The sequence below is a fragment of the Pipistrellus kuhlii genome, unplaced genomic scaffold, assembly GCF_014108245.1.
Source record: "Pipistrellus kuhlii isolate mPipKuh1 unplaced genomic scaffold, mPipKuh1.p scaffold_m20_p_1, whole genome shotgun sequence".
Taxonomy (NCBI): Eukaryota; Metazoa; Chordata; class Mammalia; order Chiroptera; family Vespertilionidae; genus Pipistrellus; species Pipistrellus kuhlii.
Window position 1 is genome coordinate 52,085,435 of NW_023425404.1, and position 18,850 is coordinate 52,104,284.

The window sequence follows — 18,850 nt, forward strand, 5'->3', positions numbered from 1 at the left end:
GCCCTCCCAGGCTCCACCCTCCCAGGGCCCCGCCCACCCTTCCCGAGACCCCACCCCTCCCGAGGTCCCGCCCTCCCCGAGGCCCATGCCAGGGCTCCAGCTCCTCGCACTCCCCACGACTTTGTCCGCTGCTTGGACAGAGCTCCCTTCTCCCAACCAGCGCACCGGCGGATCCCACTATCCATGCAGCGAGCGAGAAGCACCTTCTATTGTCTGCCCCACTTGCTGGCGTCGGAAAGTTAACAAATGATTGTTTATTGACCAGTTCATACATCAATACAAACTGACATGTTAAAAACAGCCCCTGCCCCGTAAGACCTGGGGAGGGGGAAAGCGCCAGGGCCTGGACAAAGTATAAAAGTTATAAATAAGGGCTTTCAAAACTGGGTCAGGGCAAATCTGAACAAGAACGGCAACTGCCAGTGGCCTCAGACATGCAGAAGGGGGTGGGCACCGGCCGGGCCACAGGATTCCCCACCTTCCTGGCCCCCAAAACGCTGGGCTAGGAGTAGGAAAGGGCAGCCACCTTCCCACAAACATTAGCTGGAGTATTGCTTCCTCCTTGTGAGGGATAGGCTGGGTAAGGGTTACTAAGAACCCAGCCAGCCCAGAGGGTCCAGCCTGAGCCCTATCTGGGATGGGCTGTGGCTGGTATGCCAGGTGGGGCTGGGGTACAGGAAGTGTCTCTAACCCTGACTAGCATAGCTGCAGCCCTGCCAGGGGGTCCGTCAGAGTGAGAGTTCTTGGGCTCAGGATTTCTCTGTAGATTAGCTATAGAGGTGGTGGTAGTAGAGAAGAGTATGGGGTGAAATAGGCTTCATCTGTTCAGGTGCACTCAGGCTGACCCAGAGCTGGGCCCCCTTTAGAATCCAACTTCTTTCTAAGCCTCTTCCTAGTCAGTAGGGCCCAAAGGCCTGTCCATAAGAGAATGGGCTTTTGTGGCCTGGAGTTACATACAGTAAAGCTGCCCTGCCTTACCTGAGGCAGGGGAAGCAGTAGGGCCAGAGACACGTTCTTCACCCCAATACGTCAATAACTGTTCCACTACTTGGTCCTACACTCCCTGCCCACTGTGCCCTACCCCCTTCCCCTCACCCTGAACTGCCCTTCTGATTCTCATTCATCCCCTCACCTCTGCCACTTACCTGTCCCTCCTACCACCTCTCCAGTGTGTCTCTGGGCCCTGCTGCAACCCCATGTGCCTCCTCCCCTCAGCCTCCAGGATCAGAGCACCCTGGGAGCCCGCACTACCTTTGAGGAGGCTCCTTCTACCCAAATTGAGTATCCTTTGGGCCATCTCATATCATCTTGACTGTGGACATCGAGAACCCAGAATTTGGGTTTAGTGTGTTCCACCTCTTCGTGCTTCTTGACAGGCATTTCACATGAGCCAGGGTGGTAAAGATGGGGCAGGACATGAGAGGAAACTAGGCACACGAGTCAGTCAAGTACTCTAGCAATGAACATGCAACAGGTGGTAGGTGGTGTGTGTGTGTGTGTGTGTGTGTGTGTGTATTTCATCTGTGGCCAAGGTCTTTAGAAGGTGGGCCAGTGCCCTGTAAACCTCGAGGGAAACTCCAACACAGGCTTCTAACTGAGCATCACTCAGGATGCAGGGAGATGGTGGCCTCTGGGCTCCAGCAGCCTGCTGGGGACCAGAGTTGGAGGATAGGGGAGGCCAAGGGGCTGAGGAAAGGAGCCAGAGCTTCATGTCTGCCTAGCAGAGGGCTTTACTGTCCTGCAGCAACGTCCCACCGCTGGCTCCACAAGCTCTGGCCCAGACAGAAAGGGGCACAGGGAAAAAGACAATGCTAGGGCCCTCCTGGAGGGGGAATAGGAGTGGAATGTGGGGGCTTGGGCCTCGGTACATTCTTGATGGCTGGGAATGCCCAAAGGGCCAGAGGGCTCTGCCTTTCTGAACTGCCAGGAATTGGAGGAAAGTGAATAAACCCTGCTTTGGCAGCCAGGAGAGTGAAGCTGGTGTGGGAGGGGAGGTGGAGATAGAGGAGAGGCTCCGCTATTGGCTGAAGGGTATTGAATACCACATTACCTCTCACCTCTACCTACAAAATACCCTGTGTGCACGCTCCACCCCAGGGAGCTGATCCCTGCAGTAATTTCAAATGGCTTCTAAGAAGAGAGAGGGCCAGCCCTTCCTGATCTCCCCTAGATAGGGCAGGCCACCCTCCTACTCCTCACAGCACCAAGATGACAAAACCCAAGGCCTAACCCCTGCATGAGCTACCAGAGGAGTTGTGGAGGCAGGAGTTCCAAGAAAGTGAGGCAACAGTCAGGGGAATAAATTAATAAATACAGGGCTCCATGGGGAGCAGCTGGGAAAGCTGCTTCCCCTGAGCATCGATCACTGCTGTCCAGTCCAAGCATCCCCACAGGTTTCAGTGAGTGGAGAGGGGCTAGTTTGGAACAGGGGGAGCATTCACTTGGGACAGGCTTCTGGAGTTCAAAGTCTGCGTTCCATGCGACGCTCCACAGCTCGAAGCAGCAGCTCTGAGTATTGCTCTAGCAGGGCCTGTGTTTGCTCTGCTCCCACAGCCCCAGGGCTTCCACCGGGGCTGGGCAGCACTGTCCCGGCCAGGGCTTCTAGCTCCTGCCGCACTGAAGAGAAGGTGTTTCTGAGGAGCTGGGTGATGCGACTTTGCTCCACTGAGGGTGTCTTGCAGCTAGCCACCTGCAATAGGACCCCAGGAGAGGGTTGGAGGAACAGTGGAGGGATCAGTCAACGGACACATGAAAAGGAGGGGCTCCACCTGGGTAGCCCACCCCCAAAGAAGGGACTCCATGCCCAGCTGTGTGACTGGGAACTCCACACTCCAAGATGATGGAGGCAGACTCGGAGTGACCCAAAAGCGGAGCTCATCACAGGATGTCACCATCTGAATTTTGTTAATAACTCCTCTTTTAAGGTGAATAGTCCAAGGCAGCCAAATAGTTTTTATATATGAATAGGGATATTATTAATAATTATAATGGGACAAGAGGCATAAACTGGGATGGTCCTAAGCAAACTAAGACACACGGGCTCTCTACCCCACTTGCTGATCTGAGAAAGTCATTAACTCTTAGTCAGAAACAACCAGTAGGTGCTTGATTCAAGTGACCTGACCTGGTCTCTAACCCTTTGTCTCCTCTGCCCAGGATGTTCTTGATTGCTCCACCCCCATCAGCGGAAGAGCCTTTTCATTAGATTCTGGATACTGAGCTAGCACTCCAGATGTGCCCTGTCTCCCCACCGGGGGGAGCCCAACACGTACCAAGTGGTAGAGCTGCACAGCCTGGCGCATGCTGCCCTGGAGCTCTGCCACAAGCTGCTCGCACTGCTCCAGGCTCACCACTGGTTCTGGAAGAGACAGATACAGCTCAGGCCCAGCCAACCTGCCCTTTCTGGCCTCCCCATGCATGGCTGCTCAGAGCAAGACAGGCTACCCTCCAGCACCATACCCCCTCCACTTGCCCTCAGTCTCTTCCTCTTGCCTCTTCCTCCCAACGCCCTCCCAACAAACAGAAAATAAGGTCCAAAGGAAAGGGCCAGTCCCAGAGGCCAGAGGGCACTGAGGTCAAGTGGGTCAGAGAGATCATGAAGGTTGGCAGGAGTGTCTCACCATCAGGGGTGTGACTTATGGAGCGAGACAGGAGCAGACAGGACGAAAACGCCAGAGGCTAGACGCACAGAAATGGAATGGAGCCAGAGAGCGGCCAACAGAGACGGGAGAGAGAGGATGGGGCGGGAGATGAAAGCTGGGGAGCTGTGCACACCTGAGGCCTGGCTTAGGGCTGCCCCTGGCCTGGTGCACTCCATGGGGCTGGGAGTCTTCTCAGGGGGTGGGGGCTGCAAGATCTCGGGGTCTTGGAGGAGGCTGCCGACCGGCAGGTGCTGGGCACAAGGGCTATAGGGCCCAGGTTGAACCTGGCACTCGGTCCTAGGCCAGGGAGGGGTACCCTCCCCTAAACACGCCTGTCTCTCAGATGGACTGTGAGCCTTTCCTGGGCCCACTGGGGAGCCAGGCTGCTCTGCCTCACTAGGGGTCCGGCCCTTGGTAACAGGTGAGAAGGTGGCCAGGGTAGGACGATCAGGCAGCGGCTTTGGAATGTCCAGGACCAGGTGAGCCCGGCTGGGCAGGGCCAGCTGCCTGAGTGGTGGGACCCGGATGGGGGCAGGAGCTTGAGGTTCAGCCGCCAGGCCCAGGTTCTCCCCAACAGAGATGCTGCGGGATATCTTGGCCTTGGAACTGGTGGTGGGGTTTTGGTAGGAGTGGGGCCGAGACAGAGACAGCCGGTCATCAGCCTGGGGCAGGGAACGTAGGCCCTCCTGGGCTTCCATCTCCCGCAAGTGCAATGGGCCTGGCAGAAGAGCCCCACCTACAGAAGAGACAGAATAAATGCGGGTCAGGTGGTAATGAAGGTGTCTCAGATGCCAAGGCTCCCAAAGACCCACTGAGCCTTGCACACGCCCACTAAAGCAGTGGGCACCAACCGGTGGTCTGCGAGGTCCGCAAGGTTGGCGAGCGCTGCACTAAAGGACACCCAGAGGTAAGCAGATGGCACAGAGGGCGGCATCAGGCCCTCCTTCCTCCAGCAGCTCATGCTCCACGCCCCACGTCCCACGCCCTGGCGCTGAGCCCACCAGCCCCTCACCTTGTGGTGCCAGGCTCTGCATGGACGGGGCTTTCTGGAGTCCACACAAGGGGTTGGCTGTGGCCATGCTCTTGGAGATCCAGCTGCTGTCCGCATTGACCCGGCGGCGAGGCAACAGCACAGGGGCTGCCTGCGGACCGGGGTTTCTCGGGGAGGGCTCCACCTCGGGGGGTGCTCCTGGAGGATTAGCACCATTGCCTCTCAGCTGCTCGCCAGAAGCCTGCGGCACCTGCACTGGCTGCAGCGTCAGTGCCAGGCTTGAGGAAGACGGGGACGGTTCCCTGCAGGGAGGAAACACGGAAGAAGGACTGGAGGAGGAAGATGGGAGACGCTCTCACAGCACTAGAGAGCACTAGGAGAGGGCAGGCAGGCATAAAGCCAGCCAAGGCAGTTGTCCTAAAACTTAGGAGTGCAAAATACCGGTGGGTATGGGAGGCCTTAGGGAGAGGGGGGTTCCATGCTGCCCCAGGGGCAGGACTGGGAGGTCAGGAGAGGGGAGCTCCTGGGGCAGAGAGAGAGCTGCTGTGGGAGTACCTGAGTGGGGGCGTCAGCACTTGCAAAAGGAATCGTGAAGAGATGCTCTGAGACTCTGTCCTCTCTGGTACCCGGACTGGGCCCCCTGCCAGGGTGACAGAAACTGTGAACTGAAGCAAACCCTTGCCCCAGATTCTACCCCCTGGAGAAGGCAACCGCAGAGCATGGCCTGCCCTTGGACCTTCCCGTTCAGCCAGGCAGAGGGGAGCAGTGCTGATTGGAGGCCCTACATCAGCCATGTGACCACACCTGGAGCAGCCCCATTGGCCAGAGTCTCAAAGTGCTGTTTTAGGAACTGCTCCTGGTCCGGGGTCCGGGGGCTGCCTTCCTGCAGCTCATAGGGACCAGTGCCTCCCTCCTCTTCCTCCTCTTCCTCCTCGCCCTCAGCTGGCTCTTCGAGGTCTGAGGAAATGCCATCCACACTCAGGGGCTCCGTGCTTTCAGAGTCTAGAAGCGGAGGAGGGGACAAAGGCACCATGCTGTACTCATCTGCCACCAGAGCCTCCACGCCACCTCAGCCCACTGACCTGCCTGGTTCTGGGCCTCCCTCAAGGCTGCAGCCTCACCTTCATTGGGGTGCTCAGGGCTGGAAAGGCGGCTGCTGCTATAATCCACAGAGCAGGCACTGTCAGGGCTGTGCTTCTCTGAGCCCCTGTTGCCTGGATACACTCTTCCCACGGTCCCTCGAGCTGGTGCCTGCACCTGGAACTCACTGCCAGGAAGGCCAGCAGCGGAGGAGGAATGAGCAGGGTTTAGCAGCAGCCCCCCCTGAACTTCTGCCTTCCTCCTCCCCCACCTGTGACAGGACTGGGGATGAGGAAGTGGTGACATGATAGGCAAGCCCCAAGGGAAGGGAAGACAGTGGGCTGCATGTCCCCAGGGGTCTGGTGGTGGCAGAACCCTTGCCTGGTATCCAGGGTGGGGCTGTCACTCGGCTCTGGGTAGACAATACCATCTTCGGTGGGTGTAGGCTCCAGATCTTGGGGAAAGACCCCTTCCTCTTGGGACAACAACCGGATAATGTGGGGGCAGGAACAGGGTTGGGAAGGGTGAGGCTGAGGGGACTTTTCATTCTGGAAACACACAAAGGGGTATTACTGGGGTTGATATGACAGAGGCTCTGGGAAAGAGAAGTGGACGAGGTTTTGGTGGGCGCCAACTCTGGGAAAAGCTGAATATCCCAACTAAGGATAGACACCAGGAAGCCAGGTTGGTGTTCCTGAGCTTTTAGAAGAACTATATTAGCACTCTGACTGCAAACCTCCATCCACCACGTAACATCATCAGCCTCCCAAGGAACCTCTCCCAAGACAATCACACAGCTGGCCAGCCCCCCCTGGATTTGCAATTTGGGTTACCCATGTGCCACAGGGGCAAAGCGAGCATTACTGGACCAGGGCTCAATTCCAGCTGTTGGCTAAGGCTGCTTGGAGATCTCTAGGGAACTAGGAGAAACTGGCTCACCTGTAAGGTCTCAGGGGCCTGCTGACCATGCTTCCCAGAACCAGATGAGGTCCTGGCCAGAGAGTCCCTGCTAGGAGCCCTAGAGCTTGGAGCCAGTGTCTCCAGCTGCCGCAGGTCCAACATGGAGCGAACGCTCAGCTCCGCGCCTGACTGAGCCCAGCGCCCCCTTCTCCTGGGTCCTTGGTTGGCTGCGGGAACTGGACCCAGGAACTCCACTGTCTCTTGTGCCTGGTGTGGGGTAAGAGTGTGAGAGGTGTAACAGTATCAAGCCAATCACACAAGAGTTTTAGCAAACATTTCACATATCACATACTGTGTGCCAGCCACTTTTCTTGTATTAGCTCATTCAAACCTCACAACCATCTAATGAAGTAGGTACTAATATTATCCCCATATTTACAGATGAAGCAAAGCAGGCTTAAGTAACTTGCCCAAGTCCCACAGACAGTAGGTGGCCTGCCTGTAGGTTATATCTCAGGTAGTCTGGCTCCAGAGTTCATACTCTTAGCTCCACTCTATGCCCTGTCTTAGAGAACCTTCTGGTCTAGGTCTTCATCTGGTATTATAGATACCTCATAATTTCAGCCCCAACAAGGGCCCCAAGTCCACAGCACCAACAGCAAACCAACTGCCCAGCCTGGAGACACCTGGCCCGGTCACAACGCACAGGGACACCACACCCGCCTCCCAGGTGACTGCTGCGGGACAGTGAAAGGCGCTCGCGCTTGAAATCCCGACATGGACGAGTGAGGACTGAGCTGCCTTGGGCCCTGCTCTGAAAGCCTTTATCCCCCCTCTGGCTACACCAACCATCAGGAAGTTTTGAACTTACCTCCTCACCTGGGATCTTTAGAACTACAGTTCCTCCACATTTCTGCTCTTTGGGTCTTTGATTTTCTTGAACTTTACTTCTAACCATTTGACTCAGAAACCCCCTTTCTACTCCCCACCTCAACCTGTTCTTTGTTCACATTTACTCCCAGGCCCCCAGGCAGCTGAACAAGTGGAGCGCTTCCCCTGGCGGTGACTAATCCTTGGGGCGCCTCATCTGGCCCACAGGAAGGAAACACCTGAGCTTTATCTTCCCAACCTGGGACCACCTAGCCACCCAAACTCCTCCCACAGGTTCTTCCTTGGACACAGAGGGTGGAGCATGTGGGAAGACCCCACAGGCAAATGCCTTGCCAAGCCCGGAGAGCCCGATTTCACCTTCCTTCACCCCTGCAACACTGGAAGGGCGTTTTAACAATGGTGACTCACCCGACTCATTTCCCAGTGGGACAGGCTTCGGGGCAGGGCTGGGCTGGGCACCAAGGCTAGACAGAGACAGGCAGTCAGGGAATGTCTCCTGCCCACCCACCCCAGAGCCCTGGCCCACACCAGTCCATACCCTATGTGGCCACAATGATGCTCCAGTTTCCTCAGCTCACATTGCTCTTAGCCCCACAGTCCCAGAAAGAGTATACCCAGCCACTACACCCACTGGTGCCTGTCTAGCCCCATCCAGACTTCCACAGACCTGGCTCTTTCTTGGTGCCCTTGGCAAGGATGGGCAGAGCTGGAAGTTCTTCTTCTTCAGTGCACTCATCTTCTCCCTCCTTGTCACTGTCTGATGAGAGAGCTGGTCCAGAAGAGAGCATCGTCGGGGCCTCGTGCCTGAGTCCAAGACAAGAAAGGTCATGGGAAAAGAGAGCAATGTCATAAGTCTTCATGTGACAAACAGGTATTGGGGGATACAGAGTTGCTGAGAGGTCCAGGTCCAGAGCAAAGAGGAGCAGTAAGATGACAGCAAGCAACGTGGACGCCCACCCACTGCTGGCCCATATCCCATACTCTGTTCTCACCGACTGGGTCCAGCGGCCCTTTGGGGAGAGGATGGTCCTTGCTGCTTGACCCCTCGCTGCCGCTGGCGCAGCTCAGCGAGACGCTGCCTCATGCTGATGGTCATCTCAGAGCTCAGGCGCCACACAAATATGCAGCTGGGGAGAGCCACAGACTTGTGTGAGGCTGGGGGGAGGGCAGAACTCTGGGGCAGCAACACCATTAGTTCCCCTTCTCCATGGGCTGACCAGGAGACCAGAGCCACCCTGTAGTGCCGGCTCAGGTCCAGCCCTGCTTCCCAGAGACATCATGAGGTGAAGAGGGGGCGGGGGCGGGGAGAGAAGATGTGCTGTGGCTTCTGCTCACCTATCTCCCGACACAGAGATGAGATGTTTGCAGTCATTACTAAATTTCATGCCAGTGACAATCTCTGGGAAGAACAAAGAATATGACCTATGAGCTCCTGAAGTCCCAGCCAAGCTTCTATTCCAACAGTGGAGGTCGGGGTTGGTTGGAAGGGAGGGCCAGATAGTTCTGATAAGTCCCAAAAAACTAAAGGAAGAGAGTCAAGTTCCAGTGGTAGAGTATTGGGGCTACACTCACCTGAGTGGCCAAACATGGTGGCCACACACTCGCCTGAGGAGAAGTCAAAAATGGAGAGGTTCTTGTCAGAACAGCTGGTGGCAATGTAGATCCCTGAGGGGTCTGTCTGCACCTGAGGAGGGTGACACACAGCTGGGAGAAGATGGGAAGCACTGGTTCGCCTCCACCTAGTAACCCATCCTCCTGTTCTCTAGCCCAGAGCCCATCTATGGCCCTTACCTTAATCAGGGTGCCATCCTCACCCTGCGACCCTTTATACAGCTTCTTCTGCTTCCCGCTGCTGATGTTAAAGATCCTGTGAAGAAGCAAATTCTCAGTCACATGAGGAAGAGTCACCACCAAGCACACCTGACTGGCAGAAATGCCAAAATTCATGCCTACGTCCTCTATAGGAGCCACTCCCCTAACCAAAGGGACCACCACCCTTGGGTGAGGCAAAGTACTCATTCCATAGGCTCAAGGGGTCACAAAGTGCTGGACAAAAAGGCAGACATGGGGACTGAGGAGTCTAGAGCTGACCCCTTTGGGCATCAAGGAATGTGGTCAGATGGTCTGAAAAAAAGATGCCCACCGAATATTTCGGTCCTGGCAACCAATAGCCGTGTACTTCCAGCTGGGCTCCACGTCCATGTCATAGAGGGTCGTCTTCCGTACCACGTGGTGTGTCCGTGTAAACTGGACTCCATCTCCAGACTGCAGGGGTGGAGCATAGGGACAGACCCCAAGCCCAAATGTCTCACCAGGCCCAGAGAGCTCTGCTTTCTCTCTTCACCTCTCATAACCTCAGGTCGGGGAATGGGAGAGACTCCCAGCACCCTCACTGCACCATTCACAGAAACCCATCCCCTCACCTTCTGTGCAGTGCGGAAGTAGATGCTCTTGTCTGCTCCACAGCTGATCATGCGGACTTGCCCATCACTGGCTACAGAAGAGAGAGGCCTAGTTATTCCCACTGTTCTCACCACGTGGGGCCAGCTTTTCCTCTGCCTTTCCCCCATAGTTCCCCCTTACTGAACTACTCTACATAACTGGGACAACCAATTAAATAGGATGCTTCCCTCCAAACCTGGGCTTTCCTTTACCCCTATCCTCAGCCAACCTGGCTGGCTCAGGATGCCCCGGACTAAGAGTTTACATTCCACCTGCCTTCCCATCCAGCCCCAGGCCTCCCAGTAGCTGTCCAACATTCCCCATGATAGGCACACCCCTCTCACAGAGGTGCAAGGTGGGTGGCAGTGGGGAGAGGGGTAAGAATGATGGTGGTAGATGGCAGAATGTGTCTCAATTACCCAGCCCCCACCTGCAAACTTGACAGCAGTGATGGAGGACGAGTGCTCGTCCAAAGTCTGCTGTAGGCTATACTCCCGTCCAGCATCCAGTACATGGATCAGCCTGTCCCGGCTTGCTGACGCTAGCAGCTTCAGACCTGGGGTTAGAAGAACTCGTCAGCCCACAAGTGCCCAGAGCAGGCCCCTACCTGAGCCAGGCAAAGAGGCCTGCAGTAACTGAGCCCCAGGGAGCAGAGATGGAGCTGTCCTCCTCCAAACCTGCGAAGACACCAAATGATTCAAAGGACTTTCAGTCTCACACCCAAGAGCCAGGACAGAGTAAGTGGCACTAGCAGGATGGGAGGAGCCCTGTGCCATTCTGGGCTAGGGACCCGGTATCCTCCTGACCTGTATCTGGCTTAGAGTACTCCAGGCACAGAATTTCTGAGTCATGGGCCTCCACCTTCAGCATCTCACTGAGCGACTGCAGCTCGTGCACCCTGCAAAAATGAGGAGAGGTCATTGCCAGGTTCAGAAAGAGGATTCACGCTGTTTTCTCTGCTACAACCTCTCCCCCAACCTTTTCCAACATTTACTATTTTTTTTTAGGCTTAGAGAAAGTTGTAATAAGTAGTTTCCATATTTCCTTTACCTAGCTTTCCCAAATGCACACAATGACCAAAGCCAGGAAATTTACATTCATACAATACTAATAATAAAAAAGCTTTTCTTGAATTTCAGCAGTTTTCCCACAATGTTCTTTTTCTGAATCAAGGATCCTATTCAATTTGCATTTAGTTGATATTTATCTTTAGCCTCTTTCAGTCTTGAATAGTTCTTCAGTCTTTCCTCACCTTTCATGACCCTGATGCTTTTGAAGAGTATTGATCAATATAGGTACTGTCACATGTACCTCACTTTGAGTTTGTCTGATGTCTTCTCATGATTGGAATGAGTGTATGCTTTTTTGGCAAAAATACCACAGAAACAATGCTATGTCCTTATTTCTATATCATATTATGGGCTTTATGATGCTGACATGAAGATATTAAGCTTAATCATTGTTTGAGGATGGTTTCTGCATTGTGAGGTTACCTTTCCCTTATATATAAATATCTCCCCCAATCTTTTTGAACCAAACTTTTCTGTCCTTGGAAACCTAAGTCCCCCGCCCGCACCATGAGACACAGTCAGCATCCACCCCAGGCCTGCCATTACCTTAGCGTGCCCATACGGTCCCCCGAAGCTAGATGCTGTCCGTTTGGGCTGATGCACACAGAACGGATGCCCACACGGGGGTCCATCAGGGACCCATCAGCTTTGTCTCCTCCAGGCAGCTCAGTGTCCAGCAGAGCCTGAGTGTTCCCATCCACATAGATGATCTTAATGAGGTCCTGGTGGAGCAGATGCAGAGAAGAAGTGGGTAAGGCAGGCCTGAGCCAATATAACTGCAAGGGAAGAGGATTGCTGGACAAGATAAGCCTTTGGCTTAAAGGGACCAGTCAAATCAGAGCTGGAAGACCAAGGTCTGGGGGCCCCTTTCCTGAGAAGGTATGAAGGCTGAGGGGTGGGAATACTAAGTATAGAGCGGGGCCCTGAGGCCGCAGGGCTCACATTGCTGAGGATGTTGCGGTGCAGGGTGGAGCCATGCACCCCGGAGCTCTCGGTGTTCCACAGGCGGATGGTGTTGTCTGAGGAACAGGTGATGAAGGAACTGGGGGGGAGGCAGGCTTGGTTGCTGTCCTTCACTTCTGGGTAGACCTGAAGGGGCAGAGGGAACCAAGTCAGATCTCCAGGTAGGGAGCAGTCCTTTGCCCAGGGAAAAAGGGAATGAGATTGAAGGGATAATCTCATTGGCAATGACTTAGCCTAGTGTCTGTCACATAGTAAGCAAGCCATAATTATTAGATGTTCTTCATAATCACTAAGGGAAAGCACATTAGCCAAGCACCTACTATATACCAGGGACTCTTCTATGTCTCCTACTTAACATTATTTCATTTACTTCTTAAAACAATTAGGTGAATCAGGTACATCACTTTACAGTAGAGGAAACTGAAGTTCGGTCAAGTTCATTAATTTGTCCAAAATCACTGAGCCTCAGAAAAGCTAAGAATGGACAGGGCCACATTGGAAGAAGCCTAAGATATAGAAGCATAAAATTCAAGCTCAATCATCAGGACCATCTGAAGACAGGTGGAGATACAGGGATGTTGCTAGAGAAACAAGGAGGCAGCGGGAACATAACGTTATACTTGGGGATCCCACTTTCCGTCTAAACAATGGCATCCCAGCCTACGTACCTCTACACTCCAGACGCAGGAGGAATGATACAGAGCCGAGTACACCTTGCCCACTTTCTTGGGGTCCCTCACATCCCAAACATAAATGCTGTGGTCGTTGTATACACAAGACAGCCACTGATTAGTGGGATCAAAGGTCAAGGCGATGGTGTCTGGATACCTGGCATTGGCTGCTCCAGAGAAGAGGCGACTGTGGGGAAGAAGGTAAGCAAACTGGTGAGTGCAGAGCTGATAAAATGGAGGACTGAAAGGAGTGAGAACAGAAACTAACCCACGAAGGAAGGTGCAGGGCATGGGAGCCCTCTCCAGAAACGCAGGTTTGAAAGCAGTTGCCTAAGAAAGACCTAACAGCCTCTGACGGCCGTCAGCTGGGAGCTGACCTGGCACTAGCCGCTGGGCCATGGTGTTCTCCTGATGAACACAATGTCACAGAACACCAACGTCACACGGGGTCACTCTATGGCCATGGCAGAGCAAAATGAAACAAGACTACTGCCATTGTGTCTGACAGAGATAAAAACAAGATTACTGAGCAGACCACAAAAATAACCAAATACCACCCTTTCCTGTCTGTCAGAATTGAGTGCTGCTGCTTTACCAATTACAGCTTTAGTCCCACTTCTTAAGGTGAAAATTATTAGGATGACTAATTATAGAATTGCCCCCACTTTCTGACAGCGTCCAACAGCAAAATTTCAATCCCTGCACCTTTCTAAAATCACCTCACATAATATCTCAAATCTTACAATACCCTACACTTAAAATAGCCCCCACTTACTGAGATACTCCCCATTTCTCCCTGGTTGCAACAAGTACCAATAAAGCCAAATTTGTTTGTCTACAGAGGTATTCTAGTTATCCTAGGGGCACTGATACCCTTCACCTGTTCCCTAAAGGCAGAGCACAGCATGAGGCTGTGAACGGACGCAGGGGCCCACATAGCTCACCTGGCCTCAGTGACACTGGCAATGTCTGTCCCCAAGGCATGGGGCCGGGGAAGGGTGCTGAGAAAGTGCAGGTTAGAGGGGTTGAAGAGGCGCACGGTGCCATCAGCACAGCCACAGAAGATGTAGTCTTGGCTCACAGAGATGCAGTAGGCCACGGTGGTCTGCAGGCAGAGGGGCTCAGGTCAGCAGAGGCCACCTGCCACCCCTCCTCCACAATCACCTGCCAAGGGGAGAGACCAGCCAAGGCAGCGGCCCGGCTGCTCTGGCCTGAGCCTATCAGCTGTTATCCAGAGATGCCCCTCCCTCCAGCAGCAGGTGGCCAGAGGGCCCCCAGTCATGAGCCTTTTGGGGGATGGGAGTCAGGGACCCTCCTAAGGTATTAGAGATTTTGGCAAAGAAAACAAAGCAGGAAAAGCCCAGCAAAGAGAAAGAAATAGCACGAGAAGGACAGGAGAGTCTAGGGATCACTTACTGCGAAGCTGTCTGTGTTCTGAGCACAAGAGGAAAGCAGGGGAAAGACAGACAGAAAGAGAGCAGAGAGGAGGCAGTTATACAGATCTCCTTGGGCTGAAACTGGGCCGAGCTTCTCTCTCCTGGGGTCCCCTCCTGCATGCACAGGGGCTCAGCCCCTGGTATAAGCCACAGGTATCAATTCTCACCTGAGCCATTACATGCACAGCCCCAACCAACTGGGCCAGGGGTACTCACTCTCAGCTCCACCCACTTATCCAGAAGCCTCCGGTCACTGAACTCGCACAGCAGTCCTGAGGATGTGATGCAGAAGGTACTGTCTGCTTTCTTCCCTCGGCCACAGGCCACGTCAGTGAACAGGTTGTTCCGTAGCTCCCCCAGCAGCCCTGAGCGGCCCAGCAGGGGCACAGTGGCATTGACCTGTGGAGACATCACTGTTGCCTACCCATCTACCCCAGAGCCCGCCCCCTTGCTCTTTGAGACTACCCCGCGGTCCTGAGAGCATCTGGCTCCTCCAGAACTTCCGTGCAGCTGCTGAGCAAACAGCAAAGGGCCCAAATGAGCAGGCCCTGACCCTGCTGGCTATTTCCAGCCTCAGCATCTCACCTTTGAGGTCTTACTGTCATCAAGGTACCAGAATTTGATGTGTCGGTTCCCTGCAGTGACAAAGTAGCTGCAATCTTCAGAGAAGGACACGGCTGTCACCCGACTGGACACCTTATTGGAGGCCACCACAATGTTTTTCTGGAGGGAAAGCCAAAGGGAGAATCAAGATTCTGACTCTGAGCTTTGAAAGAAAAGACCTTTCTTTTCATGACTTATTGGTCTGAAAAGAAGGGGGGGAGATGAAGAATCCCTTTTCAGAGGAGTTGAAGAGATTCATTTCCTACGGAAGTCCTAACCGCATGAAGCTAAGCCCTTTCTACCAACAAGCTTGGCTATAGTTGCTATTTTCTGATTCAGATCATTTTCTAGAATGAGATGAGATTAGCAGAGTAGAGTGAAGGGACTCAGGTCGGTATCTTCCTGGATCCCCAACTGGCCCTTGAACCCTCATGAGGCTGCCAGCCCAGCCCACCCAGCCCACTCACCTTCCAGGCCCAGACGTTGACGATCATGTCGTGTTGGTAGCCCACGGAGACAATGTACTTGGCGCTAGGGGAAAAGGCCACGCAAGCCACACCGTACTTATGCTCTTGCAGCTCTGCCACCTGGCTACGCTCAGCCACGTCCCAAACCCGCACTGCTGGCATGTGCCCACTCTGCAGGGAGGAAGAACTGGAAGTGAGGGCCAGAAGCATAGAGACCCCACTAACCTTTCAAAGTGGGGGCCCTCGCCTCCTCAGCTACTAGATACAACCTCTCTAATCACCTTCTGCCAAGAGTCAAGAGCAGAGTGCTACAGGGCAAAGGTAGAGAGGAAACAACAAATGTCTCAGGACAACAGTAAGTATCAGGGAGAAAACGACCCCCGATTATGTTAAATATCTCCGGGTGAGGGTCTACATCTTTTTTTTGTTCAAAGCTCCTTGAGTGATTCAATGGGCAGCCAGGGTTGAGAACTACTACTATTCATGCCTATTTCCGCGCCCACTACCTCTGCAAAAAGAGGTATTCCTCATGTGCCCAGCAGGGGCCGCTGGGGATAAAAAATATTTTAAGGCAGTGGTTTTGAAAGTGCTTCCCAAACCAGCAGGATCAGCATGTGGGAACTTGTTAGAAATACAAATTTTGGAGCCTCATCCAAATCTTACAGAATCAAAAACTGGGGTTAGGCCTACCACTGTGCACTTTAACAAGCCCCCCCCAGGTGATTCGGATCCACTCTGAAGCTTGAGAACCACTGTTTTAAGGTGTAGCAAACATCAGCATTTGGCTTTTGTTTTGGAAGCCAAAGTTGCAGCAGCCCTAACTAGGCCTAGAATTGTAGCTCTCAGCTGAGGCCAGACCACCCGTCCTCTTCAGGGAACTGTAGCCCCTTCTCCTCACTCACCTCTCCAGTGACCAAGTACTTGCCATCAGGGGAGAAGGCAAGAGCAGTGATGGTTTTCCTGCAAGAGATGAGGCAGGCTCAGAGGGCCACTGGCAGCCTGGCCTAAGCCTTGCTCCCTCACAGTTCCCTCAAAAGGCAAGACCGGTAGCCATCAATGGCACATGTGGCATTCCCCTCTTTGGCCTTGGGGCCCAAACAGGTCCACAGGAAGAGGGATTGCTCTCTGAGGGCCCAGACCACTTACCTGGAACTGTTGAGGATGTGGTGCTGTTTGTGTTTCCGGGGGTTGAACAGCACGACCACACACCTGGGGAGATGAGTGAGACAACAGACTTAGCGCCAAACCACAGCTCCCCAAGGAGCTCCCGGGCCATCTGGGGGTCCCAGTCACCCAGCAGAGAGGCTCTGCTTGCCACTAAGGATAAGGGACTGCTTTCTTCTGCAATCTGTTCTTGCTTCCTTTCCTTGCCCACAGGGTCTATCTCTGCAGCCCCATGAGGTTGAAAGGGGTCCCTATACACCAGCGCCATCTCTGGCCATACTCAGAAAGGGCAGCTGGGACACAGTCCTTCCCACAGTCCTCACACACAGCCCAGGAAGGGGTACAGGAAGTAAGAGTACATGATTTGGGCAATGCAAGCGATGGTGTATAGCTGGTTCACAGACTTGGATACACACGTGTCAAGCATTTGTGCGCCAAAGAGAGGTGAGGCCTCCCACATGTACACCTACATGTGTACTGTGCAGGAATGTGCCCACTCCACTCCCCCCCACACACACACACACAACACACAACGTATCAGATGAGGAAGAGAGTGGGAGGCCAAAATTGTAAAAAGGAATAAAGAGGACAACTCATTATCACACCCGTGGGAACAACAATGCAGATGTTGAAGTGAGGGCAGAACTTGGCAAAGACATCCAAAGTTCCCCCTGTGCCCAGCTTGTTGAGGTCCTCTCAAGAGAACAGACCTCAAAAGCACTGACGTGGGCCCTGGCCAGTGTGGCTCAATGTTCAGAGTGTCGGCCGTGCACCAAAGGGTCTCGGTTTAATTCCCAGTCTAGGGCACGTACCTGGGTTACAGGTTCCCAGCCCTGGTGTGTGTGTGTGTGTGTGTGTGTGTGTGTGTGTAGACGTGTATGTATGTGCACTCGAGCTAAAGGTGAAGGGATTAAGAAGTACAGATTGGTTTTTACAGAATAGTCATAGGGATATAAAGTACGGCATAAGGAATCTAGTAAATAATATTGTAATAACTATGTATGGTGTGAAATGGGTATATGATGTTTAATTACTGGGATGTACATCTGAAACTAATATAACAAGGTCTGTCTACTATAATTGAAAAAACTAGAAGGAAATTCTAAATGTTAATGAAAATAAAGATGTAATTCTTTTTTCTCAAAAAACAAAACAAACAACACGAAAAATAGCCCTGGCTGGAGGGCTCAGCTGATTGGAGCATCATCCCATACACCAAAGGGTTGCAGGTTTGATTACAAGTCAGGGCGCATACCAAGGTTGTGGGTTTGATCCCCAATTGGGGTGTATACAGGAGCCAACTGATTGATGCTTCTCACATTGATGTTTCTCTCTCTCAAAAACAATTTTTTAAAAAGCCATATTCTCGGGTGAGGATAAAAATAAATAAATAAATAGAACTTCTCCTGACATGGCATTCTGAAAGGGAAGCAGGAGACTGCATGTTGGTATAAAAAGAAAAGGGAGAGCCCTAGCTGGTTTGGCTCAGTGGACGGTGTGTTGGCCTGCAGACTGAAGGGTCCTGGATTCGATTCCAGTCAAGGGCACATGCTGGGCTACAGGCTCAACCCTCAGTGGGGGGCGTGCAGGAGACAGCCAACCAATGGTTTTCTCTCATCATTGAAGTTTTTCCCTCTCCCTTCCTCTCTGAATCAATAAAAATACATTTAAAAAGAAAAAGGGAAAGGAGTGAGGAAAGGAGAACAAGGAAAGGTTAGGAGATGCGGAGGGAAGGTTGAGGGGTGTGGTTATGGGAAGCTGTCTCTCTCCTCTTCCCTTTCCCCTCTCCCTCTCTCTCCCTGCCACTTTCTCTAAAACAAGCAAAAAAATCAATGGAAAAAATATCCTTGGGTGAGGATTAACAACAACAAAACACTGTGTGGATGTCTTCTCAGTCTTTAACCTTTGAGCAAGCTCCTCAGTCTGCCAGGGAGAGAGGGTGGGGCTCAGTTTGCATGATATTTGGCCCTTGGCCTCCTAGTCCTTTGACCCAACCCAGCACAGCAGGAGTCATCTTCACAGGCCCTGGCAGCAGTGCTGGCTGAAATCCTCAACACAACAAGGGCTGGGCTGGCCCAACCAGCTGAGTCCCGTAATTCAGAACCCCAGGGTGCAGGTGCGGGAAGACTGCTCACTCCCACAGAAGACAGTAAGGCCTCAGTCCCGCAGGCCTCAGCCGGGAGTCACATGGAGCACCAGTACCAGGTGCTGGGCTCTCTGCCCAGGAACTTCTCTGAATCAGAAAAAGCCAACCCTCAACAACCCCCTCCCCTGGACAGGTCCAGGCCTGCTGCCGTCACAAAGAGCCCAGCATTCCCACACAATCTGCCTCCTACCACTCTCCATCCTCCAGAAGGCAGAAACAAATAAATCCTGAAACAAGCAATGAATACAGGGAGCAAGACACAGAAGATTCGAACAGAGATCCTGTGCTTTATAATTTGTTTCAGAACAAGTAAAATCAGGTGACTCTCAAACACCAAAGGTCCTTCAAGCCTTGCTTAAATGTCACTCTCTAGCCCTATTTAACA

General features: G+C 53.2%; 1 protein-coding gene across 4 annotated transcripts in view; it reads right to left on the reverse strand.

The window, feature by feature from the left end:
• Positions 1-243: 243 nt before the first annotated feature.
• The window catches only part of MAPKBP1 (mitogen-activated protein kinase binding protein 1), a 62,864-nt gene continuing 44,257 nt past the window's right edge, over positions 244-18,850 (reverse strand). Inside the window, exons 4-32 of one of the 4 annotated variants that reach the window (XM_036445197.2) lie at positions 16,302-16,364; positions 16,058-16,115; positions 15,156-15,326; positions 14,671-14,808; positions 14,302-14,484; positions 14,066-14,083; positions 13,594-13,754; positions 12,647-12,836; positions 11,958-12,104; positions 11,562-11,737; positions 10,752-10,843; positions 10,376-10,501; positions 9,927-9,997; positions 9,647-9,768; positions 9,295-9,370; positions 9,076-9,187; positions 8,839-8,902; positions 8,496-8,630; positions 8,171-8,307; positions 7,912-7,967; positions 6,652-6,879; positions 6,094-6,260; positions 5,754-5,899; positions 5,437-5,634; positions 5,188-5,272; positions 4,654-4,934; positions 3,775-4,377; positions 3,273-3,358; positions 244-2,689 (exon numbers count right to left, since the gene is read on the reverse strand). In XM_036445197.2, coding sequence (XP_036301090.1) covers positions 2,462-2,689; positions 3,273-3,358; positions 3,775-4,377; positions 4,654-4,934; positions 5,188-5,272; positions 5,437-5,634; positions 5,754-5,899; positions 6,094-6,260; positions 6,652-6,879; positions 7,912-7,967; positions 8,171-8,307; positions 8,496-8,630; positions 8,839-8,902; positions 9,076-9,187; positions 9,295-9,370; positions 9,647-9,768; positions 9,927-9,997; positions 10,376-10,501; positions 10,752-10,843; positions 11,562-11,737; positions 11,958-12,104; positions 12,647-12,836; positions 13,594-13,754; positions 14,066-14,083; positions 14,302-14,484; positions 14,671-14,808; positions 15,156-15,326; positions 16,058-16,115; positions 16,302-16,364 — 4,318 coding nt within the window. In that variant the 3' untranslated portion in view covers positions 244-2,461. The remainder of the gene's footprint in view (positions 2,690-3,272; positions 3,359-3,774; positions 4,378-4,653; positions 4,935-5,187; positions 5,273-5,436; positions 5,635-5,753; positions 5,900-6,093; positions 6,261-6,651; positions 6,880-7,911; positions 7,968-8,170; positions 8,308-8,495; positions 8,631-8,838; positions 8,903-9,075; positions 9,188-9,294; positions 9,371-9,646; positions 9,769-9,926; positions 9,998-10,375; positions 10,502-10,751; positions 10,844-11,561; positions 11,738-11,957; positions 12,105-12,646; positions 12,837-13,593; positions 13,755-14,065; positions 14,084-14,301; positions 14,485-14,670; positions 14,809-15,155; positions 15,327-16,057; positions 16,116-16,301; positions 16,365-18,850) is intronic. The other 3 variants (XM_045583604.1, XM_036445213.2, XM_045583608.1) reach the window with 3 other exon arrangements.